Genomic DNA, 23,152 nt, shown 5'->3' with positions numbered 1-23,152 from the left:
TAAATATAAAACATTTAAAATTTATAATAAAATGTTAAAAAAAATCAAAGAAAGAATGATTGAGTTGATCAATGAATAGTAAATACAACATGTAAAATGAGACATGGAGGGAAGAGAATAGAAGTGATAGAAGAAAGAGCATGTTGCAGAAGAATTGATTTTTTGTGGAGTTCACAAGAGAAAAGTAAAAAATAAATAAAAAATATATATAAAAAAAAAATTGTTGCGGGCTTCGCATGCATATGCGTTTGACGGACAATGCGTGCCCAATGCACACGCTAATGCGCCATGGCTCGAACTCACAACTTCGTATAAGAATATAGCTTGGTGCCACTAGACCACAAGGTCTTGGCCAATAATGCACACGCCATTTAAACGTGTTGAAGCTTTTTTTTTTTCTTTTTTTTTTTTTTAACCTCAGCCTACTCTATTCTATTTGGCTTGAAATTTCTGCACAAAAACCCCACTGATGGGTTTGCCCCAAGTGCTCAAGAAACAACTTGTTGGTCAACTAGTTTGAAAAGTAAGCAGTTTGATATCTAATGTCGTAAATTTGTCTTTTTGAGTAGTTGATGAGTCATAAACCAATTATATAACATAACTTTTTTTTTTCTTTTAATTTTTGTCGGAATATATTCTGAATATCGATCAATAATATACTTCTATATACTTCTATACCTTTTGTGTATCGTTTAACTCACCTAATTCAATACAATACATTCAATTCTCGTCCATTCACCTTACTACTAAAACGGAATCTAAATTGCAACCCTTCAACCATCAGACCAGCAGCCACTACCATGGTGCAATTATAAAATCTTAATGTGAAAAATGATCTTGCATTTTTCTCTTACTAATCATCTTTTTTTCGTATATTATTAATGAGTAAATTCTTTTCTTTTTTATTTAAAAAAATTCTAAGTGTGTTAGTCAATTCATGGTATTACATTAATAAATAATAAAAGTTTTTTTATTACTTATTTTGGTACATTAACCTAACTATAATATCTAATCAACAAATTATGTCGACCCTTGATGGGAATGAGACTCGAAACTGAGATCTTCCTTATGAAAAACAATAGTGATGCCATTAAATCACAATGTATTTGGTAAAAGAGTTTTATTATTATTTTTTTTGAAAAATAACCAAAACACCGAATATATTAAACCATATTTGAGTCCAAGGAAGCAGAAATAAAATTTGGAATAGAGTCAAAATGCTCAATTATGTCCTCCCCGCAACGAAGGGTATGTTGAGCCACGTCATGAGCCACCCTGTTACCACTACGAGGCACAAAACGAAGCTTAATCAAAGACAAAAGGCACAATATCTCACGGATCTCGTCAATAATGAAGCCAAACAGCGTAATATTCGACCCGACTATTACAGCACGCGTAACAATCTGGGTATATGTTTCTAGAACAACCCTCTGCCACCCTCTCCTTAATCCAACTCAGCGCTTCCCTAGCCCCATAGCTTCTGCCTCGCAGATCGTATACAAACCTCTTTTAGCTTAGCAAACACGACTACCCCCATCACCCTCCCATCCCACTCGCGAACACACCATCCAAACCCCATGCGATTGTATGTTACCATAATCCATCGCCACATCAATACTCAGTTTTATAGCGCCTGGAGGAATAGAAATATTACCGAACTAGAAGCCAACATAGAAAAAGGAACATGCTGATTTGCCTTGTCACGAACCTCCTGCCAGTTTCGAATAAAACACAAAGCCCGCTGCACAATAATAAGTGAGTTTTATTATTAGGAAGTGGACATTAGGTGGTAAAATTAGAAGAGTAAAATAACATATCTTACCGTTGTTGTGAGGTAATTTACACTAAGTTCAAACCCGTGATCTTCTCATACAAAAATTATACTTTATATATTCAGTCACTCCTTTCGGAATAAAAATGTTTATTTTGCTTTTATTAGAAGAAGAAAATCAATAAACAATCAAATAAATAAAAATTATGATGACTCATTTTCTTTCTAAATCAATATGAATATATTATGTCAATTTTAAAAAATAAAGGTAAAAAGTGATAATAAGGACATTATGCATTATCAAATTGAGAATTTATAGGTTTTGGTTTGGTATCGCATTCCACTATTATGACACGTGGATGGACAAAAAAATGATTATTGAAATTTAACTTTTAAGTTTAAGACATGAAAGGTAGGATGGACAGATAGTAGTAAAGTCATCATCCTTATCCTAAAGTATAAAGTATGGCCATCACAATTATTAGATTTACCTCTATATATATCCAATAAAATTATGCATATAACATGAACTAAAAGATGTTGATCTAGTTATTTATTGAAATTAATGGTTCATATTATTTTGATTTTAGTATTTTTTAATATATTTTACCTTATATTATATCATTTACTTTTCATAAATAACTCTGCATATCCCATCCCAGACTATATACATAGCATTCAAAGTTGAGCATCAAAGATTACAAATAAATATCCTTGAAAATTATTTTCTTGCATTTAAAAAAAATAAATCTATGTTAAGTTTTCCGCCCCCTTTTTATTTATTTAATTAATTTTTTTAATATTTAGAACAACACTCAATATTTTAATTATGCTTTTGCATTATTGGGAATGATTAGGTCATTATGGTATTAATATTTTTCTCTGTATTTTTATAATGGTACAATTGTACACTATTTTACAAATATTGTCATGTTATCGAAAAAAAATTATTCTATATATATAAATATGAGTAATACTATCCACCACTCCTCTATATATATATATATATATATATATATATATATATATATATATATATTATTTTGGTTAATTGACTTATTCACCATCAACAATTTTAAGATAGCTCCCAAACTCGATAATTCTAGTTAAATCACGTTATCTCATCGGGTAAAATTATTGAATTGTTTATATATGTGTTTTGTGGCCTTTACAACTAAGGAAAGCCATGAAAGATCCATTCTTTTTGACATTTCAAAAGGAAATATATTATGGCCAACCAAAAGTAGTATATGATCATAACCTTTCTAATCCTTTGTTCATTTTCACTTAATTGGATTTTATACACTAAGGAAATGTCATTGTCTATAAAGATTTTGTGGAGTTAATAAAACTAATTAAAATCTAATTTAATTATATGTGATCGAGAAATTGAATTTATTAAAATGAATTTGGGGCAAATATTTTAATTTTTATGTGTATTGTTAATAGTAGTAGATCATATTATTGTTACATGGATACCACTATCTTTACCTCGAGTGCGTGAGAACTAGGTATGATAATGAGATAGTGAGGTAGTTCTATGTTTTATGTAATATATTTTTTCCTATAAATTTATCTAACTTTATATTATATATCGGTATCTCTCAGTGATATATCTTTCTCTTTGTAATTATTTATATTATAATTCTTTTTCTTACTTCTACTATTTCATCTTTGTTTTGTCCCCTTTTTTCTTGGCTTTTGTCAAAATCATTTTGTTAGTGGTCACAATGGTATTGCCTAAAATTCGTACTTTTTGCTTAAAGATATCCTATAAGTAATTAATGGTTTGGTTCTCATCAGCAATACGAGATTTCTGGGGTAATGTTGTATCCCTTTTTGTCATATTTTCAAAAAAAAAATTATCGTCAAAATCTTAAGTAATAAGGAAATTTTGAAAATGTGAAATTGAGAAGGTCACACACACACATATATATATATATCATGAACCCACATAGGTTTAAAAGTTGGTGAATTGATCTGAACATGTTTAAACTGTACCTTTCCCAACTCCAATACTAAGTCAAATTGGTGGAGCTATCTCTATATAGTCTATGATGAGGTGCTGTTGTTCATCCACTAGATCACTGTCCAAACATCATTATTTTATCTCTATTTCATTCAGTTATTAACACTCAGGTCCCTTGATAAGTTATTGGCTTATTGTCCTCGGAGTTTAACGTAGTTGGTTCGTCGCCTGACTTAAAGGTCATGACTGAGAGTGGCAGTATGAGAGTTTGAATTTCACTGGAAACATGTATGTGAAAAAGGCCCAATGATGATGGAAGGTTTGAATTAGATCCATTGTGGGCACATGAATACTAAGATATAACCAGTAACCAAAAAAAAAAGTGACTGGAATCACCTAAGTTAAAAGAAAAGAAAAAAAAAGAAAGAAAAGTTATGGGCTTATTTCTTATACAAAATGTGAAAGTATTTTAATTTATTATTTGTTAGTTGTTAATTTTTATTGTTTAAGAGTTGGATGTAAATTTGGTTATTTGTTTTAATTAAAAAAAAACTTTTAATTTGTATTTATTACGGAGTATTTGATAATATAATTGGTAAATTAATTAGTGTATTGATTGGATTATTGGTTCAGAGTGCGTGCCCATTAAAGAGGCTTAGATTGACCTTCAATTCTAATCTAATAACAACAATAACATAATCCAAAAGTAATGAAGCAAAAAATATGACAATCACTATAGTGTGTGAAATGTAAGGTTTCCATTAGGAGTTAATAAAATTTTACAAAAGATGGTAAAAATAAAAATAAAAATAAAAATGGGGAAGATACAATACACATGCACTTTCATATCCTTCCAATCAAGAGAAAGAAATGTTTGGAATCTCTATATTAAGCCAAAGATGATATTCAATTCCATTGCAAACATGTTTGATGTTTCTTCCCCTCCTCTCTCTCTCTAATCCTTAATTTATTGTAAATTTTGTTGGCAACCAAACAAGGCACAGAAACAACATCATATCAGGTGAATCAACACACAACACATCACAATAAATTGATGAAGCCAAGCATTAGACTTGCCCAGTAACTCTCCTTCAACTCACCCTCTTTCTCTTACATCTTCTTTCATATACGACACGACAACCTTTGGGTCTCCACCTCGACCTTTACGACTTAACTCTTGTATGACCATGGCGATATGATGTTTCTTCTGATAGATTCACCAGATCCCAGAAGAAAAAAGAAAGATTAATGGACAAATAAGAGTGTAGGAGGAAGGGGGCAAATGGTTGGAATTTATAGCAAGTGGGGGAGAGGATGGAATTTTTAGTTGCATAGGGCAAAGACGGAAGAAACAAGGGTTAAAATATTTAATTATGAATTAATATTAAAAAGCCTGGAATTTTTTTTTGGGGACAAGATAAGGATTCAATCTCTACTGAAGGTTTGGAATGACCTGGGTGTGTTTGGTTCGCACATGGGAATTGGAATCGGAATGAGTATTAAATATTTAGTAATGGTAATGGATTTTGGTGAAAGTATTTTGAATTGCATGTTTGGTAGTCGGGTTGAATGAGAATGATTATTAATATAATAGTTGAGGAAGCGGCTGAGGAGGAAGGGATGAAATCCTTATTTTATTAGGGAATGAATTTTGCAATTAAGGGATAATCAAAACCCTAGTGTTCTAAAAACTTGTCAAACATACAATATAATAACAATGACTTTGATACTCATTCCTGATAACTAAACATGTCAACTAGACACACCTTTATTGCGTCTAAAAATGTATAGTTTAGTGCTGAATCTATCGAAGTTTGTGATGGATTGACTGGGTTCATGTGGTCCAAGATATAATGAGGAAATTAGAAAACTTATGTTATAATAATTAATAAATAATAATAAAGGACAGATATGCAGATTTGTATTTTAGGAAAGTGCATTGTGTATATATTCTTAATTTATTCCTACAAGGTACATACACCAATTTGTTGGCAAATTATATGGTGAACCGGATACATTACACAAAAAGTAATATTATAAGTGCATAAAAAGTTTAAATACATAAAAATAATATTATATTAGTAATATAAAAAATAACAAATAGAGTTTTTGAATGATATATTTTCATACATTAATTTTGTTTATTAAAAAAGAGAGATAATTAAAGAGATAACGTTTTTGGACAATGTGGACCATAGTTAACGATATAACTATTGCAACTTGTTCATAAAATTAATTGTTCATTAAATCATGGCCAAGTGGGAGAATGAGGAAGCCCTAACAACTAAAAGTTACTATGATAATTAATTGACAAAAATAATAATATTTTAATAATAATATGGTATGAGACCAAAAAAAAGTTACTTTTTAATTCATAAAATAAAGGTAATGCTCCAAAGGATTCAACTCAAATAAGGAACATATCATTTTTTTTTTCTATCTCCATTTTTATATAAAATAGCGATTTCAGCATCTTAATTGTCTATGTTAGCATTATTGACATTTTAATTTTCCTTATGAGAAGGCAATATTATTGATGATTTTGATTCGTCAATCAATTTAATTAAATATGAACGTAAATGGTTTAAAATTATAAAATATAAATTTTTTCTTATATTGACTAACATGCTTTACACTTGCAATGCAAATGTGACATATATTAACGATCTCCATTGATAAATGATCAAAATAACAACCTTACGAAATTTTAGAATAATACATGTGTCATCAAATTAAATGAGGAATATATGAATAACTAATTTGTATAAATATAGGAACAAAATGTTTTTTTTTCCCTTAAAAAGAAATTCATAGTCACTATTCGAGTGTGTACATAAATATGAGAATCATACTACACTAGTTTGTTTGGCTACTTTTTTCGTGGTGAAAATGATAATTTTTTTTTAAAATGGATTGATGGATTACATGATGGGATTGATGGCAATCCATGCAAGCATGCACACAACTAGGGGATTAATTAGTTTATTTAATTATAATTTTAGAGGAAAAACTAATACTCGGTATTTATTTCAATTATTGTATTAAATGATATAATAATTCATGAAAACTTTTATAAACTTTTTATATTTGTTGACTATTTTAAAATTAATTAAATACTTTTATAAATTAATTAGATCCCCAATGACTATATGAATCTATGCGGATTGCATTATCCCATCAACAAGTGCTTTGGTGGAATCAATTATAGCCGCCCACCAACTACAAATATGTTTATTATTTATTTTAATAACTCAAATTTTCTTAACTTCATTGGACTATATTTTAGTTCCTATAAACTTATTTTTAAGACCATAAAAAATAAAGGGAAAATAGCACTTTTTCCCCCTATGTTATGTGCTTATAGCACTTTTCCCCCTTGTGTTATTAAAGTGGTAGTTTTCTCCCTTGTAATATTAAATTGACATTTTTGCCCTTAAAAATAACCATTTCATTTATTTTTATTCTCCAACCAATTATTACTAATATGTATGGAAGATCACAGTTTGATACGAACCTAATCGAACACTGTAGCAATTGAACTTAAATAGTATAGACGGTTACGGTTACGATTCAGAACCAAAAAATAAAATAAAATAATTGTTGAATTTAGACTATTTTTAAATTAGAAATAAAATTATAAAAATAAATAAATAAATAAGTTTTGATTGGCGGTTCACAATCGAAATTGGAACCGAACCGTACCGATTTATCAAAATAAGTGTTTGATCATTTTTACTATATATGATTGTGGTTAAGTTCCGGTTCACGGTTTAATAATTATTTAATTTTATTTTTTCAGTTCTTAATCGTAACTAGAACCGTTCATACTATTTCGGTATGATTACTACAGTGTTTGGTTAGGTTCGAACCGAATCGTGATCATCCATACCTATAAGTAATAATTTGTTGGAGAAGAAAAATAAATGAAATAATTATTTTTAAGGGTAATAATGTCAATTTAACATTTCAGGGGGAAAAACTACCACTTTAATAACACAGGGGGGAAAAGTGCTATAAGCACATAACATACGGGGAAAAAGTGCCATTTTCCCAAAAATAAATTAAACATGTCTAATTTTGAGACACCAATTAAATTATACCTTTCTGCCCAGGAGTTTAACCACAATCTTAAATTTAGTTGGTGGAGCTTACATCCAATTTGAAATATTAACTATTCCAAATGTTGTATTAAATAATACATGTGGAACACGTACTTATTAATCTTTATATCTATTCATTTATTAATTATTTATAATTAATTAAATACGTACCATTGCAACTAATTTTTCTTTTAAAATCTCCAATAGCAAAATTCAAGTACCAGCTTACTACTACCTCATAAGAAATCTTTACTTGAGAACAAAATTATACAGAGTAATTTTTACCTTATTTATCGACACAGGTGTCGAATTATACCAAGTAGGCTGGTACAACTATGTAGACATTCTTGATTGTATTGAGTATTGTACACTGGCACCCGTGCTAGTTGCATTGTATATATCAACTACAACCCATTACCTTTGAGAAAACTTAAATAAAATATATTATAGAAAATTCTATAATGTTGTTGTATATAATACTATCATAGGTGTATATATGATTATCTCGAGATTATACTATACACTAAGTAAACTTTACTCATAATAACTCATAAACCACTTTCGTAGGTATATTTTAAATATGATAAAAAAAATTACCATAAATAATACAAGTATACTAAATATCTGTCTCTGTGACAAATAATATCGTAAAATATTACAAAAATGATACTCCGTATAAGACTTTGTGAGTTGCATTATGTCATGAACTAACGCATTGGTGGAATCAATTATGAGTTGAGGAACAAAAGTTTTTGGGGTCCTACCCTTGGCCAGGGGAAGATCCTCTTGAGCTTGTACGGACCCTTAAAAAATACTATGTTTGAATCTTTATCCATTGGCTGCTAGTTGGATCCAAAGGTCATTAATAATCCATCCCCCGCGTCACAAAATATTACAATTAAAAAAAAAAAAAAAGACAAACAATATTTATGTGTCTGATTTGATTAACGAGTCTTAATTGAAGATGTTTTACTATTGACTCTATTACAATTCAATATCTGTCAATTGATTCTATTACAATTCAATATCTGTCAATATCACCTCTACAGGCTCAAACCAACAATCTCCCGAGAGCAACTTGGTTTCACTGGACCACAAAGTTCTTGGCATAAAATTTATATATTTAAAAATACATTAAAAGTACTATTAAATACCAAAAAAAAAATTAAAGAATACTTAAAAAAAAACAAACAAAAAGAGTATTTAACCAATGAATAATAAACATGATATGTAAAATAAGACGGAGTATATAATATGTAGAATTATTAGGTGCACTGTAAAATTATACATTATGCACTACACATTGTACACTACTTCCTGTACTTATGAACAAAGCATAAGTTACAACTTTACAAAATGCAAGCCTCATAAATTTTTTCACATATATATAAGCAAGTTCAAATAAGAACTATACTTTTGTAAGAACATGCAAACTACAATAACATTTCTGTACTTATAATTATACATTTGAAAATGTAAGTTACATTTTTAATGCGTTGTCAATTATCAACTAATGCACTATCAAGTACCAAAAGTTTACGAATGCATAATCATAATTATATAAATATTACTCAGTACCACATTTTTTCCTTCATTTTATATGAACATATGAAATTAATCTCCATGTCACGAAAAACCTAGTTCTCATGAGATTGCTTATATATATATGCCGCCGCCGCCACCTCCCACTGGAAAGGGAGGATGACCTGTTTATATTTTAACACAAAATGGACCACTCAGATGTATCAGTGTTCTATTATATACTAACATTTATCTAAATTCCCAAATGAACACTATCAGTATGTGAGAAGAAATACAAGAGAAAAGAAAATTATGAGCCGAGAATAAAAGCATGTATCTCAGCCCAGCTAGAGACTGTGTAAAGAACACCAGAAAGACCTTTCCAAGTAGATGAGTCTTCTTCTTCCATCCACTTCTTCTGCTTCTCAACCACAGCAGGAAACAGTGGGGTAAAAGTGATACCAAAATGATCCCCTAATCTTTTTAGACTTGGGCTTGAGCCTATCAAGATCCCGACGTCTGCTTCAAGCAAACAAAGCACGTCTCCGATTGAATCTCCGATGTAAACAGTCAGTTTCTTCTTACCATTGCCACGGCTGTCGAGTATTTTATTGAAAACTTGAAGCTTGTTGATAGGGGACTCGACCTTCGTGATTATTTCCCCCGTGGACAAAGACTCTTCGTACCTAAACTCATTTGCATGTACCTTCAGAGCATCTAAACCTCCTGGAGGGCATTAGGGGCGGAGGAATAATGTTATAATCAGAAAATATCACTAGATGTTTAGAGGTCATAGAAAGTGAACTTCTCACATAAAAAAATATGAGTTCGGGAAATACACAAGATACAAAAAGAGTTCATGCACAGGGAGATATTCAAGTTGAGATTCCATAATGTAAATCAGTTAATTGAGGAACGTACTTGATGAAAAGGCAGATCTAATGAGATCAGCGCACCAACAATAGGAGAGGACGTTAATGTCTGCATCAAGCTTTTCATTAGTTATTATACTCTGAAAAAAGCTGGTACAACCATCTTGGAGTATCATAAGTTCCCCAGCCCGTTTTATGTCTTCCAGGTCCAAGCCTTTAAGCACTCTGGACTCAATGACCCTCAAATTTTCCCTTTTCTCAAGATCCGAGAGTTGCTCAAGTGCTTTTCGTAGACCTTCATAGTCAAACTTTTCAGCTGCATAATGTTAAAGCCTTTGTATTATAACCAATTAAATAACGCATCAGCAGATTGAAGACCATCGGGAAAGACAAAGGATTACCCTTTTCAGTGACTAACATGTTCTCAATACACTGATCATACTCTTCAATATAATGCTTGGAAAGAACTCCCCACGTGTTTCTTAGATCAGCTGCTGCCATACTAGTGCTTTTATTTTCTGATTGAATTTGACTGGACTTTGAAGCTTTCATGATTGCAATTTCTGCCAATATGGCAGATGAATCAACAACAGAGAATGTCAAATCAAAATCGGAAAATAGCATCAGGCAATGTTCTGCTGGGTCGTGATATCTTATAAGAGGTATGACAGTTTTCTGACTAAGTGGCTGAGCTAAGAAAAAGCCTATCTCAAGTTTCATCGCTTGATAATAAAGCTTTTCAATGATGGCAAGCTCCTCGCCAGTCAGAGCAACACTTAATTTGTCCAGCAAGTCTTCAGTTTGCAAAGCTGATGCCTAGATAGTAGATACAAATGAATAAATGAAATTAACAAAATAAAAAGTGAGACAATTACATAAGTGTACCATCTATATGTAGCGTGATATGCTTATATAAATCTTATTAAGTGTTTGAACTATTGAAATTAGCAAATTTTGATAATCAAAAGTCAATTGTGTTAAGAGATTACATGAAAATAAAGAAACCTGGAAACCATCGGAGGAGTAATTCTCAATCCACTTCCTGTATGGATGATTACTTTTACCATCAAGAAGCCCCTGCAACTCCTTACCGATGTAGGCATAAAGTCTCATGCAAGGTGTCATAGCACCAAGGGTATAAGCTGCCAACTTCGTTTTCTCAAAAGGAGTGGCAAGTTTACCTGGAGCTTTCACCCCTTCAACCTTCCCTGATGCTGTAGCCAACAAGAAATCCGTGTACTTAGATGTTGCTGGATTGATAGTACTCTCCTTGACCATATCTAATCCCCATTCCTGCCCAAATCATAACACTCATTATTTTTCCCAACAAAGAAGATAAAACTTTACATAGATACAAGTGAAAAACATGTAATTTTAATTAAAATCATCTAGCACCATCAGAAAGAAATTACTGGGGGGGGGGTTAGGACTTGCAAAATGTTGATAGTTCTAGACTGAGAACTAAACACTGAAAAATGTGCATCTCACATTTAAGATAGATCAATCAATTAAGGATTCCTAACTTTGTACCACCTTATGAAGAAAAAACTAAAAATTCCTAGATTATAAAAATTATGAAGCCCCAATTGAGAAGCAGTATCCGGATGAAAATAATTGCCTGAATCTAAAAGCTAATCTTGAACAGTTTTCTGGTTTTGCTCGTATTTCTTTTTTTTTTTTTTTGCATCTGTGAAGGTTGCGGATGCTTTAAGTTGTTATTTTCGGATACGTTCAGTAATGACTTGTAACTTCAAAAGCTGTTACTTGGCCAAAAGATGTGTGCAGCAATGCCCTTTAGTAGCATCACCAAAATGCTCTTTTTTTTTTTTTTTGTTGGCATTGATCTCTACCTGTGAATTGCATCCAGACTTTTCTCTTTTTGATCTCTATAAGCTTCTTTAACAACACATTGGAAGTACTTGTACTTCCCTTATTAGATAACATCAAGTCTTTGTGATAAACTCACAAGAAGCCATATTTCAATGCAAGAAGCATTACAATGGTATTGCTTTTCAGCAAATATATTTTATAAACTACTACTGAATCTATTTATCTCTTCAGAGAGAATGAGAAATTGAAGCTGCAACTAAAGCCAGTGACAGTAATTGAATTCTAAACAAACTATATCTTGTTTGATTTGGTTAAAACAGTGGATAGAACCCCGAGGACTAGGCTAAACTAAGCAATTAGCTTTACCAAATGAACCGAGTACAGGAGCCCAGGGAGATGGTCTAAGTTTCAAATTCAAGTCCAATTCTATAACATCAGGTAAGCAACCAGGTGCATGCCTCTCATGTATTCCTTCGGACATTGGATTAGCCTAATCTCTCAATGAGACAGCGTGTCAACCATGCCATGTGGTAGAAATAAGCAATAAAAACAATGATACAAACACTGAGAATGTATTACCAACTGAGAGTACATAAAGCCACACAACAATTTCTTACTTGGACAAAAGAATCATGCATTTTTAATTCCTCCAGGACATCCTTTCGTAATTCACCAATCCCAATCTTTGCATCATCGTCATCTGCACATTCTTCTGCTAACTCAAACCTGCAGAACATAATCCTTTTCCCTTATGTTTTATTCAATTTCTTATAAATCAACAAGATACCAAACCACACAACAAAAAATTGTCAACTTAAATTTAAAAACTAGATATAAATCCGATATTCATCTGAATTTTTCTTACTCAACGAATACAAAGCAGCACAGCAAAGAGATTATAACGAAATATTCATACTAAGCACATTACCTATCGATTAAAGGAACTGAAAAGAGTTTTTAAAATATTTAAAAAAAAAATTAAATAAAGAGCATACGCTTGAGCGAAGGCCTTGAGGAAATGAACGTCCTGGGCGATGTAATCTCTGAAACTCTGGATGTTGAGATTTCCAGAAGCCAAACAGATCACAAATGGAGTGTAGAGGGCAGAAATGGCCTCCTTGCTGAACTTGATCCAACACCTCCTCGCTATGCCCACTACTTCCGCCACCTCAATCGAGAGTAGCTTCGTAATCCCCGCCACCGCCGGCTTTGGATTCGCCGACGCCATCCGGCGGCGATGTTACTGCCAGTACTATTTATTAGTGTATAAGTGTTGGAAGATCGGCGGGGGAAAATGCGCAGTTGGAACTGAAACAATGAGGCATTGAATTTGATTATCGTTGATGGGGTTGAAAACGGAGATTTAGGAATTGAAAATGCTTGAACCGGCGGAAATATCCGAGCACACCTTTAGCGGTCTATGATGCACGAAAATTTTCAAAAAAATATTAATGTTTTTCCATTTAAAAATGTTTTCTTTCAAAAAATTATAGATAAGCAGATAATACAATGTAATAGAGTGTGTAGTATTCAAAAAAGAGTGTGTAGTACTTAAAAAAAATATCTTCTCTTAGGAGAGCTCTATAAAACCACACACAATAATACTTTTTCTAATTTTAAAATGTTTAGGGAGTGTCTAGCAATAGAATGATAGTTGATAACTGATTACTTATATGATTTAGTTGATAATTGATTGTGTTAATTGATTTGACCAACTGATAGTTTTAATTGGTTATAGAAATATTTGTTAGATTAATTATTTATTTTTAGTTGATTATATATATAATGACATAAATATACGGGCTATTTACTTAACTCTTAAATGTATTTGCATACCGCATTTTAATTTTTCATTTTAATTTTACATAAATACAAACTTTTTAAAAAATATTGAGAAAATGGTCAAATAAGCGCTCAAACTTTACCCCAAAATGCAATTAAGCCCCCAAACATTAAAAAGGTTCAATTAAACACTTAAACATGTCATTTTGGTGCATTTAAACCCAAATGACTGGTCGTTTACTTGAAACAACCGGTCATTAATTTTCCAGTCAACAATCCGGCGGCCGAATTTTTTTCCAACGACTGGAGAAGACGACTTCTCCAACTGGAGAAATTCGTCTCCTCCATCCTCGAACTGGGTTCGTCTCCTCCGTCGAACTCCAATTCGATGGAGGAGACGAAATCTTCTTCGATGGAGAAGACGTTTCGTCTTCTCATCGGAGGAGACGAACTGGGTTCGTCTCCTCCATCGAACTCCAGTTTGTCTCCTCCATGGAGGAGACGAACCCACGAACCCAGTTCGTCTTCTTCGATGGAGAAGACGTTTCGTCTTCTCCATCGGAAAAAAATCCATGGAGGAGACAAACTCCAGTTGGAGAAGTCGTCTTGTCCAGTTGTCGAAAAAAAATCCAGCCACCGGTCGCCGGATTGTTGGGCGGAGAATTAATGGCCGGTTGTTTCAGGTAAACAACCGGTCATTTGGGTTTAAATACATCAAAATGACATGTTCAAGTGTTTAATTGCACTTTGCGGTAAAGTTTGAGGGCTTATTTGACCATTTTCTCAAAAATATTTAAATCATAATAGAAACTTGTTGTTACTATTCGAAAATGTATAGTGAGTAAACTTATATAAATAATACCAAAAATATCTTATATGACAAAACAATAAAATAATTCGAAGTTCTAATACAATAAGTATGTTCTATCCACTAGCTCAATCCTACAATTCCATATTTCATTTATCGTTTTCCGTCTAGTGCCTATGTGGTTGACTATCTTGTCATCCACCGGCCAAAATTAGCCATTGGCTATGGCTTTCCTTTCCTTTTAAAATTTCTTACTAACCTAACTTAAATCATTATACTATTGAATTTCTCTAATTAGGTTGATGCCATGTATCATCGGTTAATCTCATGCTCATCCTATTAAGCACATATATTATCCGAAACCATAGTGTTATTTACCTCATTTGATTTTACTTTCTAATGTTTACTTGTTAACGTAACAATAAAATTATTTATATTCATTAACTACTTTGAATTAGTTAACCAAAATAATCATTCAAATAATTTTTTAATTTTTTTTTTTTTTGCTTTAAGTCAAGGCAATCAATCTAGACCGGTTTATCTCCTTATAGTTCTTTGACGGTTACGGTCACAAGGCATCCAATGCATACCCTCACACAGTGACTATGCGTTTCTTCGTCACTAAATACGTAAGTTGAAATTGCAATTTTTTAAAATATTTTTTTGAATACCCTATAGTTAAGAATGTTATAATCAAATACGAAGTACATAAGAAAGTAAGAAACCAATCAAATATTAAGTTGTGTCTTAAGAGCGAAACTTGGATCTAAAGATAAGTCCCCTCTTATTCAAAGTCGGATAGCCTTGCCCCACAAGCACCCAACCTTCCTTTTGCTATTTTATTTGGTTTGCCTCGATGAATATAAGGTGTCATTTCATTCTCATATTAGAAAGTGCATCGCAAGACTAGACAAGTTGCTCCATTGCATTAAGTCTCAAGCCTTTTCTTCCACTTGATCTCCTCTCCAATCATCAATTAAATTTTTGTTCTTCATGCACCCTAACTATAAATTAAATCCCTCAAAGTGGTTTTAATTTATTGTTATATGCACGCCTGCATTCGATGACTCTGCTCTCACTATGTAACTTTTCTTGTGAATATTGGAAGAGAATGTAGCATTACTATTCTATTCAAAATATAAGATACTTTGTTTTATTACTTGTGTGGTTAATATATACAAGTAAGAATATAATAGAATAGCATATGGCATTGCTCAAGTGGAGTAAAGTGACTAATGAGATCATCTCCTTTCTTGTTCTAATTTTGTTCTCATTCCCTCATCCTGAAATTCCCATACAACAACATTCATGCAATACAAGGAGGAGCAAGGCATCTCGAAAAGAATCCAAACACTTTCTTCTACACCAAAAAAAAAAACATATAAAAATTAACATGATCGTTGATAAATTTATATATTTTATTTTATTTTGTCACGTTAAGTGAGACGAGAATAAAATTTGACTTGAATCGTACCCGGTTGCCTTGGTGAAGGAGCTCCGGGGGGATCTTGTAGAGATCCTCATCTACCGGTTTAGGGCGTTGTTGAAACGTGACATCCCTTCTCGATTTCATACTAACTTGTTCTTGGAACTGCTTCTGTGAACCGGACCGGGTTTTCCCCGGTTCAACACCAACCGGCCTTTTCTGCCCCTTTGCATATTGGGGACAACTCTTGCCTCCCCCCTTCCCCTGCATTTACGCGTTCATTAATGGGAGATTTTTTTTTTTTTTTAATGAAACAATATACTCTTTTCGATCCATTTTATGTGTCTGTTTCAATTAATGAGATTTGATTAAAATTGATTTTAATTTAATTTTTCATAATATTAAATTTAATATTAATATACAAAATTTATATATTTAGAAATTAAATAAAAGTAATATTCAACACAACAAAATCAAATTTAAAAATAAGTAAAAAAATATTTAAAAAAATTTTTTTTTTTAAAAAAAGACTGTTTTACCGATAAATAGTAAGTAGAACAGATAAAATGAAAGATTATTATTTAGGCACCTTTCTGATAGGAACAGTAGTAGTATAAGCGGCGGAGCGACGCGGCGGCGGTGGTTGGTGGAAATTTTTGACGGCGTAGAGGTCCTCCCCGGCGGCGGTTATGTAGGGGTCGTATTCGGCGGAGTAGCGGATGAGGCCTGCCTGCCTGGCGCACTCGAAGTACTGGGTGATGGGGAGCCCATCCGCCTTGTCCCACTCGCCGAACGCCGGAATATGCCCGCTCCGTTTGCTCTCCTATACATACACAATACACACAGACAATATGATGCATGCATCTTCAGTAAATGGTGTGCACAAGAAAATGGAAAATGAAGAGAAAAAGGAAAGAGAGCTTACTGTTGCCATGGCCTGTGTGTTGTGGAGGAACAGAAAGAGATGTGAAGTGTAGTGGGAGAAATGAAGAAAGTGAAGAATGGAGTGATGATGAGAGTTTTTTAGTGGGGTGGGAGGGCAGGGTGGGTCGGTTTGTTGTGGTGGTGGGGTATGCCACTACTTTTATAGGGTTTTCGACAACTTGGTTCTTCTCGAACAAAAAAGGTTAAAAGGCCACTGATGTCTGTGAGGCACACACTATATAGTACCTATTTTGTTACTTGGTGCAAAAAAAGGGCCAAATTCTTAGTTTGAGCAACCTTTTTAACCTTTTAGGTGAGAGGATTAAGGTTCAATGCCCATAAAGAGTCGTGTCGAAAAATAAAATGGGAAACAAATTATTATTGTTGTTATCAAAAATAGAAAATTTTTAAAAGTTGGATTAAAGTGGAAAAAAAGCATTTGGTAAAATGCGTTTCTGACACAGAAACACGTCTTTCAAACGCTCCTTTCTTATTTTAGTCTAACTTTCAAAAGTTTCTCATTTTTGTCAACAACAATAATTTATTTTCAATTTCAGTATTTGACTCAAAAGAGTCACCCTAACAAAATTATTAAGATTTGATAGATTATACGTTATTGGGTGTAATCTTCTATCCAATAACCAACTGAATTACATGTGAGGACACTTGTTATTTTGTTACTTGAATAAATAACCACAAATATATCATCATCAAATTATTGAAGCTTGAAAGGAATACCCAAAAAGTCAAGCCCAATATATAATTATACTGAATACAATTGACACCATCAGATCAAAATAAAAGAGTGTGAAGCCTGACTCTTAGCAGGAGTAACATATTAACTTCGTTAATTTGATTAAGTCATTTGTTGATTGGGTCACACTTGTGTAAGACCGTCTCACGGATTCTTATTTGTGATTTTGTGTTTTTCTTAGCTCGTGGCTCGAAAAATAAGTGAGTGTGTGATAGTAGAGTGACTATCTTGGATTCTTGGAATGTTAGGTGGGAGAAGCAAGCTAGAGCTATGGAGATCGACCAATAGTTACTGCCATTGGAATATGAACTCTTCTGCATTGCGTGTGGGAATGGGGATGGAATCATTTTTCGTAATTACCAAATACACAGTACAGTGTTTAATTAATCACTATAATTATTTGACAAATTGCAGCTAAATAATTAATAGGAACAACGTGATTACGTGTGTATATTACACAACACATCTCATAAAGCCACGTGGCGTGGAGGCGGTGGAGGTTTCCCGGCCGTGAACGGCGGTCAACAACGTAACGTAACGCCCTGTCGGCGCGGCTGCCCATGCCGAGCACGTAAGGCATTGGTGACAGACAAAAAGGAGAAATGTGAATGGCGGGTTTTAGTCAACTCCCCGGTCAGCGTGGCATGGGTACACAACGTTGTTGTTGTTGGTTCAACGAGGTAGATGGGGCACTGTTTGACTCACTAAGGCGGTGAAGAAAAAGCTAACTTTTAGGTGTATGTCGTTGACTATTGTGTCATAAAGATTCTATCTCCCCTTAATTTTTGCTGTTTACTGCCCGGGTCTTGCGCAGATTACACAAACGTTTCGTGTTGTTGACCGATAAATCTCATATCCCAACACTGTAAAAGAGTTTTCTAAACACATACTTACGAAAAGGTGAAATTTCCTCGCTTTTAAAGCTCATACACCCTAATCTGATAAAATTAGGGTGATTCAGCAATTCATTAAGTGGAAGAATCAGTATTTAGTGTCCACAATGAATGTAATTCACATTGCGACTATGAAGGCTCAATCTTGTGTCCATGTAAACAAGTTTCTGAGTTCGCATTAGGCCGTGCCCTTGGTGTCTTGAGGTGTGCCAAGCCACATAGTTCACAAAAACTATCTTCATTTGATTTATAAGAAAAGCCGCAGCTATTATTGAAAGTGAGCACGAGATAAAATTCACCTTGTAACCCTAACCAACATCAGTCTAGGTTGCTTATAGCTAAATGATTCAAACCAAGAAAACTAATAAACAACTCATACAATTATACGAAGAGTCAAACTTAAAACTTTATGGTTACAAAGTCAAAAACTATCTTCTATATTCACATACATGCTCAAAAGGGGAAATGAAGAAGATGCACTCAGAAGGAAAGAATGGGAAGAAGAGACTTTATAGTAATTCAATTTGAGTGTGTGTAACCAAACATGGAGATGAAGAGTATGAATTCCATACCAACATATAACCTATATACGAATATAAGATGTACATTCAAGTTTCGAAATACTAACGAACGAAGAATAAGACGATCATCGTCTTCATGACTACGATTATCTTAGTTTCCTCAAAGGCAAAGCGCGACCGAATAGTTTCTCCACTTCACTTGCCTCCATTTTAAGGCCATCAAGAACTTCCTTCTCTTCTTTGCTCAGCTCTTTTAGGAAGTACTCTTCATCCTTCTGCAGTTCCTTAAAGCCTTCCAACAGTTTACCGAACAAACTGATTTCCTGACTCGTCACCTTCTCCACTTCACCTTCTATCTCTTCCACTTCTCTTATGATCGTCTTCTCTCCCTCTTCAACCGTCTTCTCCAGTCTCTCCACAAGCGGAGGTTCAGGTCCGCAAGTATTGTCAGTTTTTATTAATTCGTCAAAATTACGCCCTACGCTCTGTGCTGCCCTCTGTACTTCGGGAACTATACTTTCTGGCAGAACAGCACTCCTCGTGTACAGTACAGCACCACCGTATCCATCCCATGCATCATTTTTTCCACGATAATATACAAATATATAATCATCTGGCATATTTTCAACTTTGGATGACAAAATATACCTGGATAAATATAGTCAATTGGGGAATGAAAGATCAGGTCTCTTTCAATAAGTCAATCAATGATTGAAAGCTCAGTTATTTGACTTATTTCTCAATAAAGCTCAAGGACTAACTTTATATATATATATAACAGAAAGAGTTACTTAGCTAGCTATTCTTCATTGCATCTTTTTTCTTTACATATAATGATCAGGTCCTCGTTTTCAGGTTACTTATCTTGAAGTGTGGAGTCATATATGTGGGAAAGAAGTTGAAAATAGGAGTATGTAAATTCAGGCGGACAGTAAATATAAATGTATAAGAGAAATACCAGTCGTCTTCGTAGTGAAGATACTCATTGCCATGATTGTATAATATCCCTGGATATTGCGGATCTTGCACAAATTTCTGTTCAGTTGATCGAGTAAAAAATCCTCCGTCTGGTGTCCGTATCCGCCATGATATATTTCCCACAAGTTTGTTTTCTTCAACATGGAACTCGTGCAATTGGCAATCAAAAACGTCAAAAGTGGGATTTAGTCCACGGGTTATAAACCATTTCCCATTGAAGTCTTTCATGTCAAAGCTTTTGACAAGAACACTTGGATCGGGAACAGGAAATTCGCCCACATCAGATTTACGTGGTACACATTTCTTTCTAGATACTGCACACTCGTTGAACTCATCTACTACGCTGTTTTCAAACAAATCACCACACTTTATCTGCAAAGTTACAGGTTGAAAAGAATATGTTCAATTTAGGTTTCCATGGGCACGGGGATAGTAGCACTGAGGTATTTGTGCGAGATGTGAATCACCTGGCATTCTGTTTCGTCAGGTCTGTTATTGCATGTCTGCAGACAAGCAACATTCGCTGCACATGAAGGGTTTGCAATACATTTGGCAAGCTCCAACCTGAATCATTTGACAATTATTTATAAATCATAATAATGATAAAAAACCGTAGTTTGAATAAGCTTTTTGGTCACATTAATTTCTTTGTTTCAAGGTGAGGCATATTTGATTAACCGAGCATCCAGGGTAAGAGTGCCGGAGTGGTACATTTTAGACATATTTTTCTATGAAAATGATTTGAGAAGAAAGAAGATGAACTTGTAAAAACTATTAGAAATGCAAGGAGTGAAACATGGTGTGGTCACAATTTCAGTTTCTTAAGCTCGTGTTCTTGCCCCATCACAATTTCAGTCCAGCAATCTCAAGCATAAAGGTTATTTTATACCATTATTGCCTCTTTGTACATAAGAAATATATATGATATATCCTAATGGCTGCAAACAAAAAATTTACTAATCAAAATAATAATAGCACTTATGTTGTCATGGTTTAGGGATAATTTTGTGATTTTGCTTTATGTACGAGGCAAGTGAATTTCAAAAAATACCTGCACTCTTTGAGTAAGCAAGTACAAGTTTTAAGAGCATCCACTGCATCGGCCTTTGGAATTACCATCAAGACAAATGCAGCTACGATAGCAGTTTGGGCAACGTGGCTCCACTTCCTACCAATGATCAAGGGTAACGCCTTCCAGTTTTTGCATATTTCCTATAGCAACTTACATTCAGCAACAGAGGACAACAGAGAACGAAAACATAGATAGAACCAGGTCAACCCGGAACCTTAAGATATCATAGTAAACAATGTGGAATCAAAACCTAAGAAAGAAGCATTCTAGTGTTTACCTTATACATATCCATGTTATTCTTGCTTGTCAAAGAGCTATTCTGTTTTCTATGTAAAGGTGAGTCTGGGCATCTAGAACCCAATGCACCGCATATCTTAGGAGCTTTAAGAAACTTCAGGTGTCTGGATCTCCATCTATTTGGCAAGAATTTCACTATTACTAGACTCTCACAGCAGTCACCAGAGGTCCAGCTGCACTTATTATCACTCAGAACCAGCGATCCAATACGAGAATGGATGGCCTGATTGGCAAGAAAATGCGATTGTAAAGCAAAGGCCATTCTTCAACCCGGAGACGGCCAACAGCAACCTAAATGTATTTCAAATTATATGAGATTGTCTTAAGGAAACTAAACCAATAAAAAAAACGTAATCAAAATCATATACAGTATCAAACAGCAATCTTAAATGCAAAACTTAGGCCCTGTTTGGTAAACGGCCGTTAGCTGATAGTTGCTAGCTGATTGGGTTAAAGGGTATAACTAGTTGATAATATTAGCCGATTGTAGAAAGATGTTTGGTAAAATAGTTGTTAGCTGATAGCTGTTTGGTATAATTTCTTTTCTCAAAAATCTAATTGAAAAAGTTGTTTTGAGCAGCTTTTTGAATTTTAGCATTTTGGAGTTACAAAAAGCTGATTAACCAAACACTTATATTGATTTTTAACCAAGTCAAACAACTAATAGTGGTTAAATAAGTCAAATTTGGCTAATAAGCTAACTATTTTACCAAGCAGGTCCTTAATCTGCTTACACTTGTTTAGGACAATGCAATCATATTTAGCCCTAAACTATACTTAATAGCCATATTTGCCCTTGGGATTCACTAACCCAAAGGTGTCCACTATTTGCCTCTCTTTCTTGGATTCATATGCTCTCTTATAGCAGTGATCCCTTGGGTTCTCCAGTAACTATGCATGTTTCAAAAGGAGGGTTCTTAAATCTTAAGTTCTTCCCCAATTCCCTATCTATTTTCAAACCCAAAATCTTGAATTTTACACTGGCTTTTTATTGTTCTTTACCAAATCAAAATGCTGCCCTCATGACAATTAAGATTAAACCAAAATTAATGCTGCTTAGTTCATCAAACCAGAAGACTTTCCCTAATACAAACTTCGAATTGATCAAAGATAAGCAAATTAAAGAAGTTTTTCCAAGGATGATCAGGTTTAAACTAAGGAAAATTAAGGTATGCAGGAGACATTGACAGATAGAAAAAAACACAAACCTGGGATTAGTGTCAGCAATGGCGCAGGGCAATGCGGGTAAAGCATAGAATTCCGACAGAATGGAGAGCAAAAGAGGTAGGGTTTTGCAGGAAGAAAACGGAACGAAGGGCTAAGGAGCTTTCAGCTGGATAACACAATCTTGTGATTGTAAGCCTACCAACGTCACTCCATTTTCCTTGGACCAGATGTTACACTCTACCAAAGTCGGTTTGGGCAAACCAAACCAAAGAGTAAATGCTTTGGTTTTAGGAAATGTTGTCGTAACTATTCAAAAATACATGTTAAGTAATTTTATAAAGGATTACAGGGAGTCAACTCCGAACCCACTCCCATCATCTATGTGGAGTGTTAATCGGGACACCGAATGTCACTTGACCGCAAGGTCTTTGGCAAACAAAGTTGTTTATAGTTAATCAATTTAAGGT

General features: G+C 33.7%; 3 protein-coding genes across 4 annotated transcripts; all 3 read right to left on the bottom strand.

The window, feature by feature from the left end:
* Positions 1-9,464: 9,464 nt before the first annotated feature.
* LOC115997625 (bifunctional TH2 protein, mitochondrial) lies at positions 9,465-13,492 on the bottom strand. Its single transcript, XM_031237214.1, has 6 exons — positions 13,059-13,492; positions 12,681-12,789; positions 11,239-11,526; positions 10,635-11,049; positions 10,283-10,549; positions 9,465-10,087 (listed from the first exon to the last, which is right to left on the bottom strand). Exons 1-6 carry the CDS (start codon positions 13,289-13,291, stop codon positions 9,672-9,674), a joined length of 1,728 nt encoding a protein of 575 aa, XP_031093074.1. The 5' UTR covers positions 13,292-13,492; the 3' UTR covers positions 9,465-9,671.
* Positions 13,493-15,778: 2,286 nt separating this feature from the next.
* Positions 15,779-17,119, bottom strand: LOC115997440. Of its 2 annotated transcripts, none has more exons than XM_031236993.1 (4): positions 17,005-17,119; positions 16,669-16,902; positions 16,128-16,343; positions 15,779-16,018 (listed from the first exon to the last, which is right to left on the bottom strand). In XM_031236993.1, exons 1-4 carry the CDS (start codon positions 17,011-17,013, stop codon positions 15,932-15,934), a joined length of 546 nt encoding a protein of 181 aa, XP_031092853.1. In that variant the 5' UTR covers positions 17,014-17,119; the 3' UTR covers positions 15,779-15,931. The 2 variants fall into 2 exon arrangements, with proteins under 2 accessions (XP_031092853.1, XP_031092854.1); XM_031236994.1 differs by having other exon boundaries at positions 15,779-16,013.
* A 2,018-nt stretch (positions 17,120-19,137) lies between these two features.
* LOC115997377 (violaxanthin de-epoxidase, chloroplastic) lies at positions 19,138-22,933 on the bottom strand. Its single transcript, XM_031236921.1, has 6 exons — positions 22,727-22,933; positions 21,499-21,809; positions 21,201-21,361; positions 20,617-20,713; positions 20,130-20,521; positions 19,138-19,819 (listed from the first exon to the last, which is right to left on the bottom strand). Exons 2-6 carry the CDS (start codon positions 21,778-21,780, stop codon positions 19,318-19,320), a joined length of 1,434 nt encoding a protein of 477 aa, XP_031092781.1. The 5' UTR covers positions 21,781-21,809; positions 22,727-22,933; the 3' UTR covers positions 19,138-19,317.
* Between the last annotated feature and the right edge of the window lie 219 nt (positions 22,934-23,152).

This window comes from Ipomoea triloba, chromosome 11 (assembly GCF_003576645.1).
Source record: "Ipomoea triloba cultivar NCNSP0323 chromosome 11, ASM357664v1".
In the NCBI taxonomy this organism is placed as follows: Eukaryota; Viridiplantae; Streptophyta; class Magnoliopsida; order Solanales; family Convolvulaceae; genus Ipomoea; species Ipomoea triloba.
This window is presented reverse-complemented; position numbering and strand designations above follow the sequence as displayed.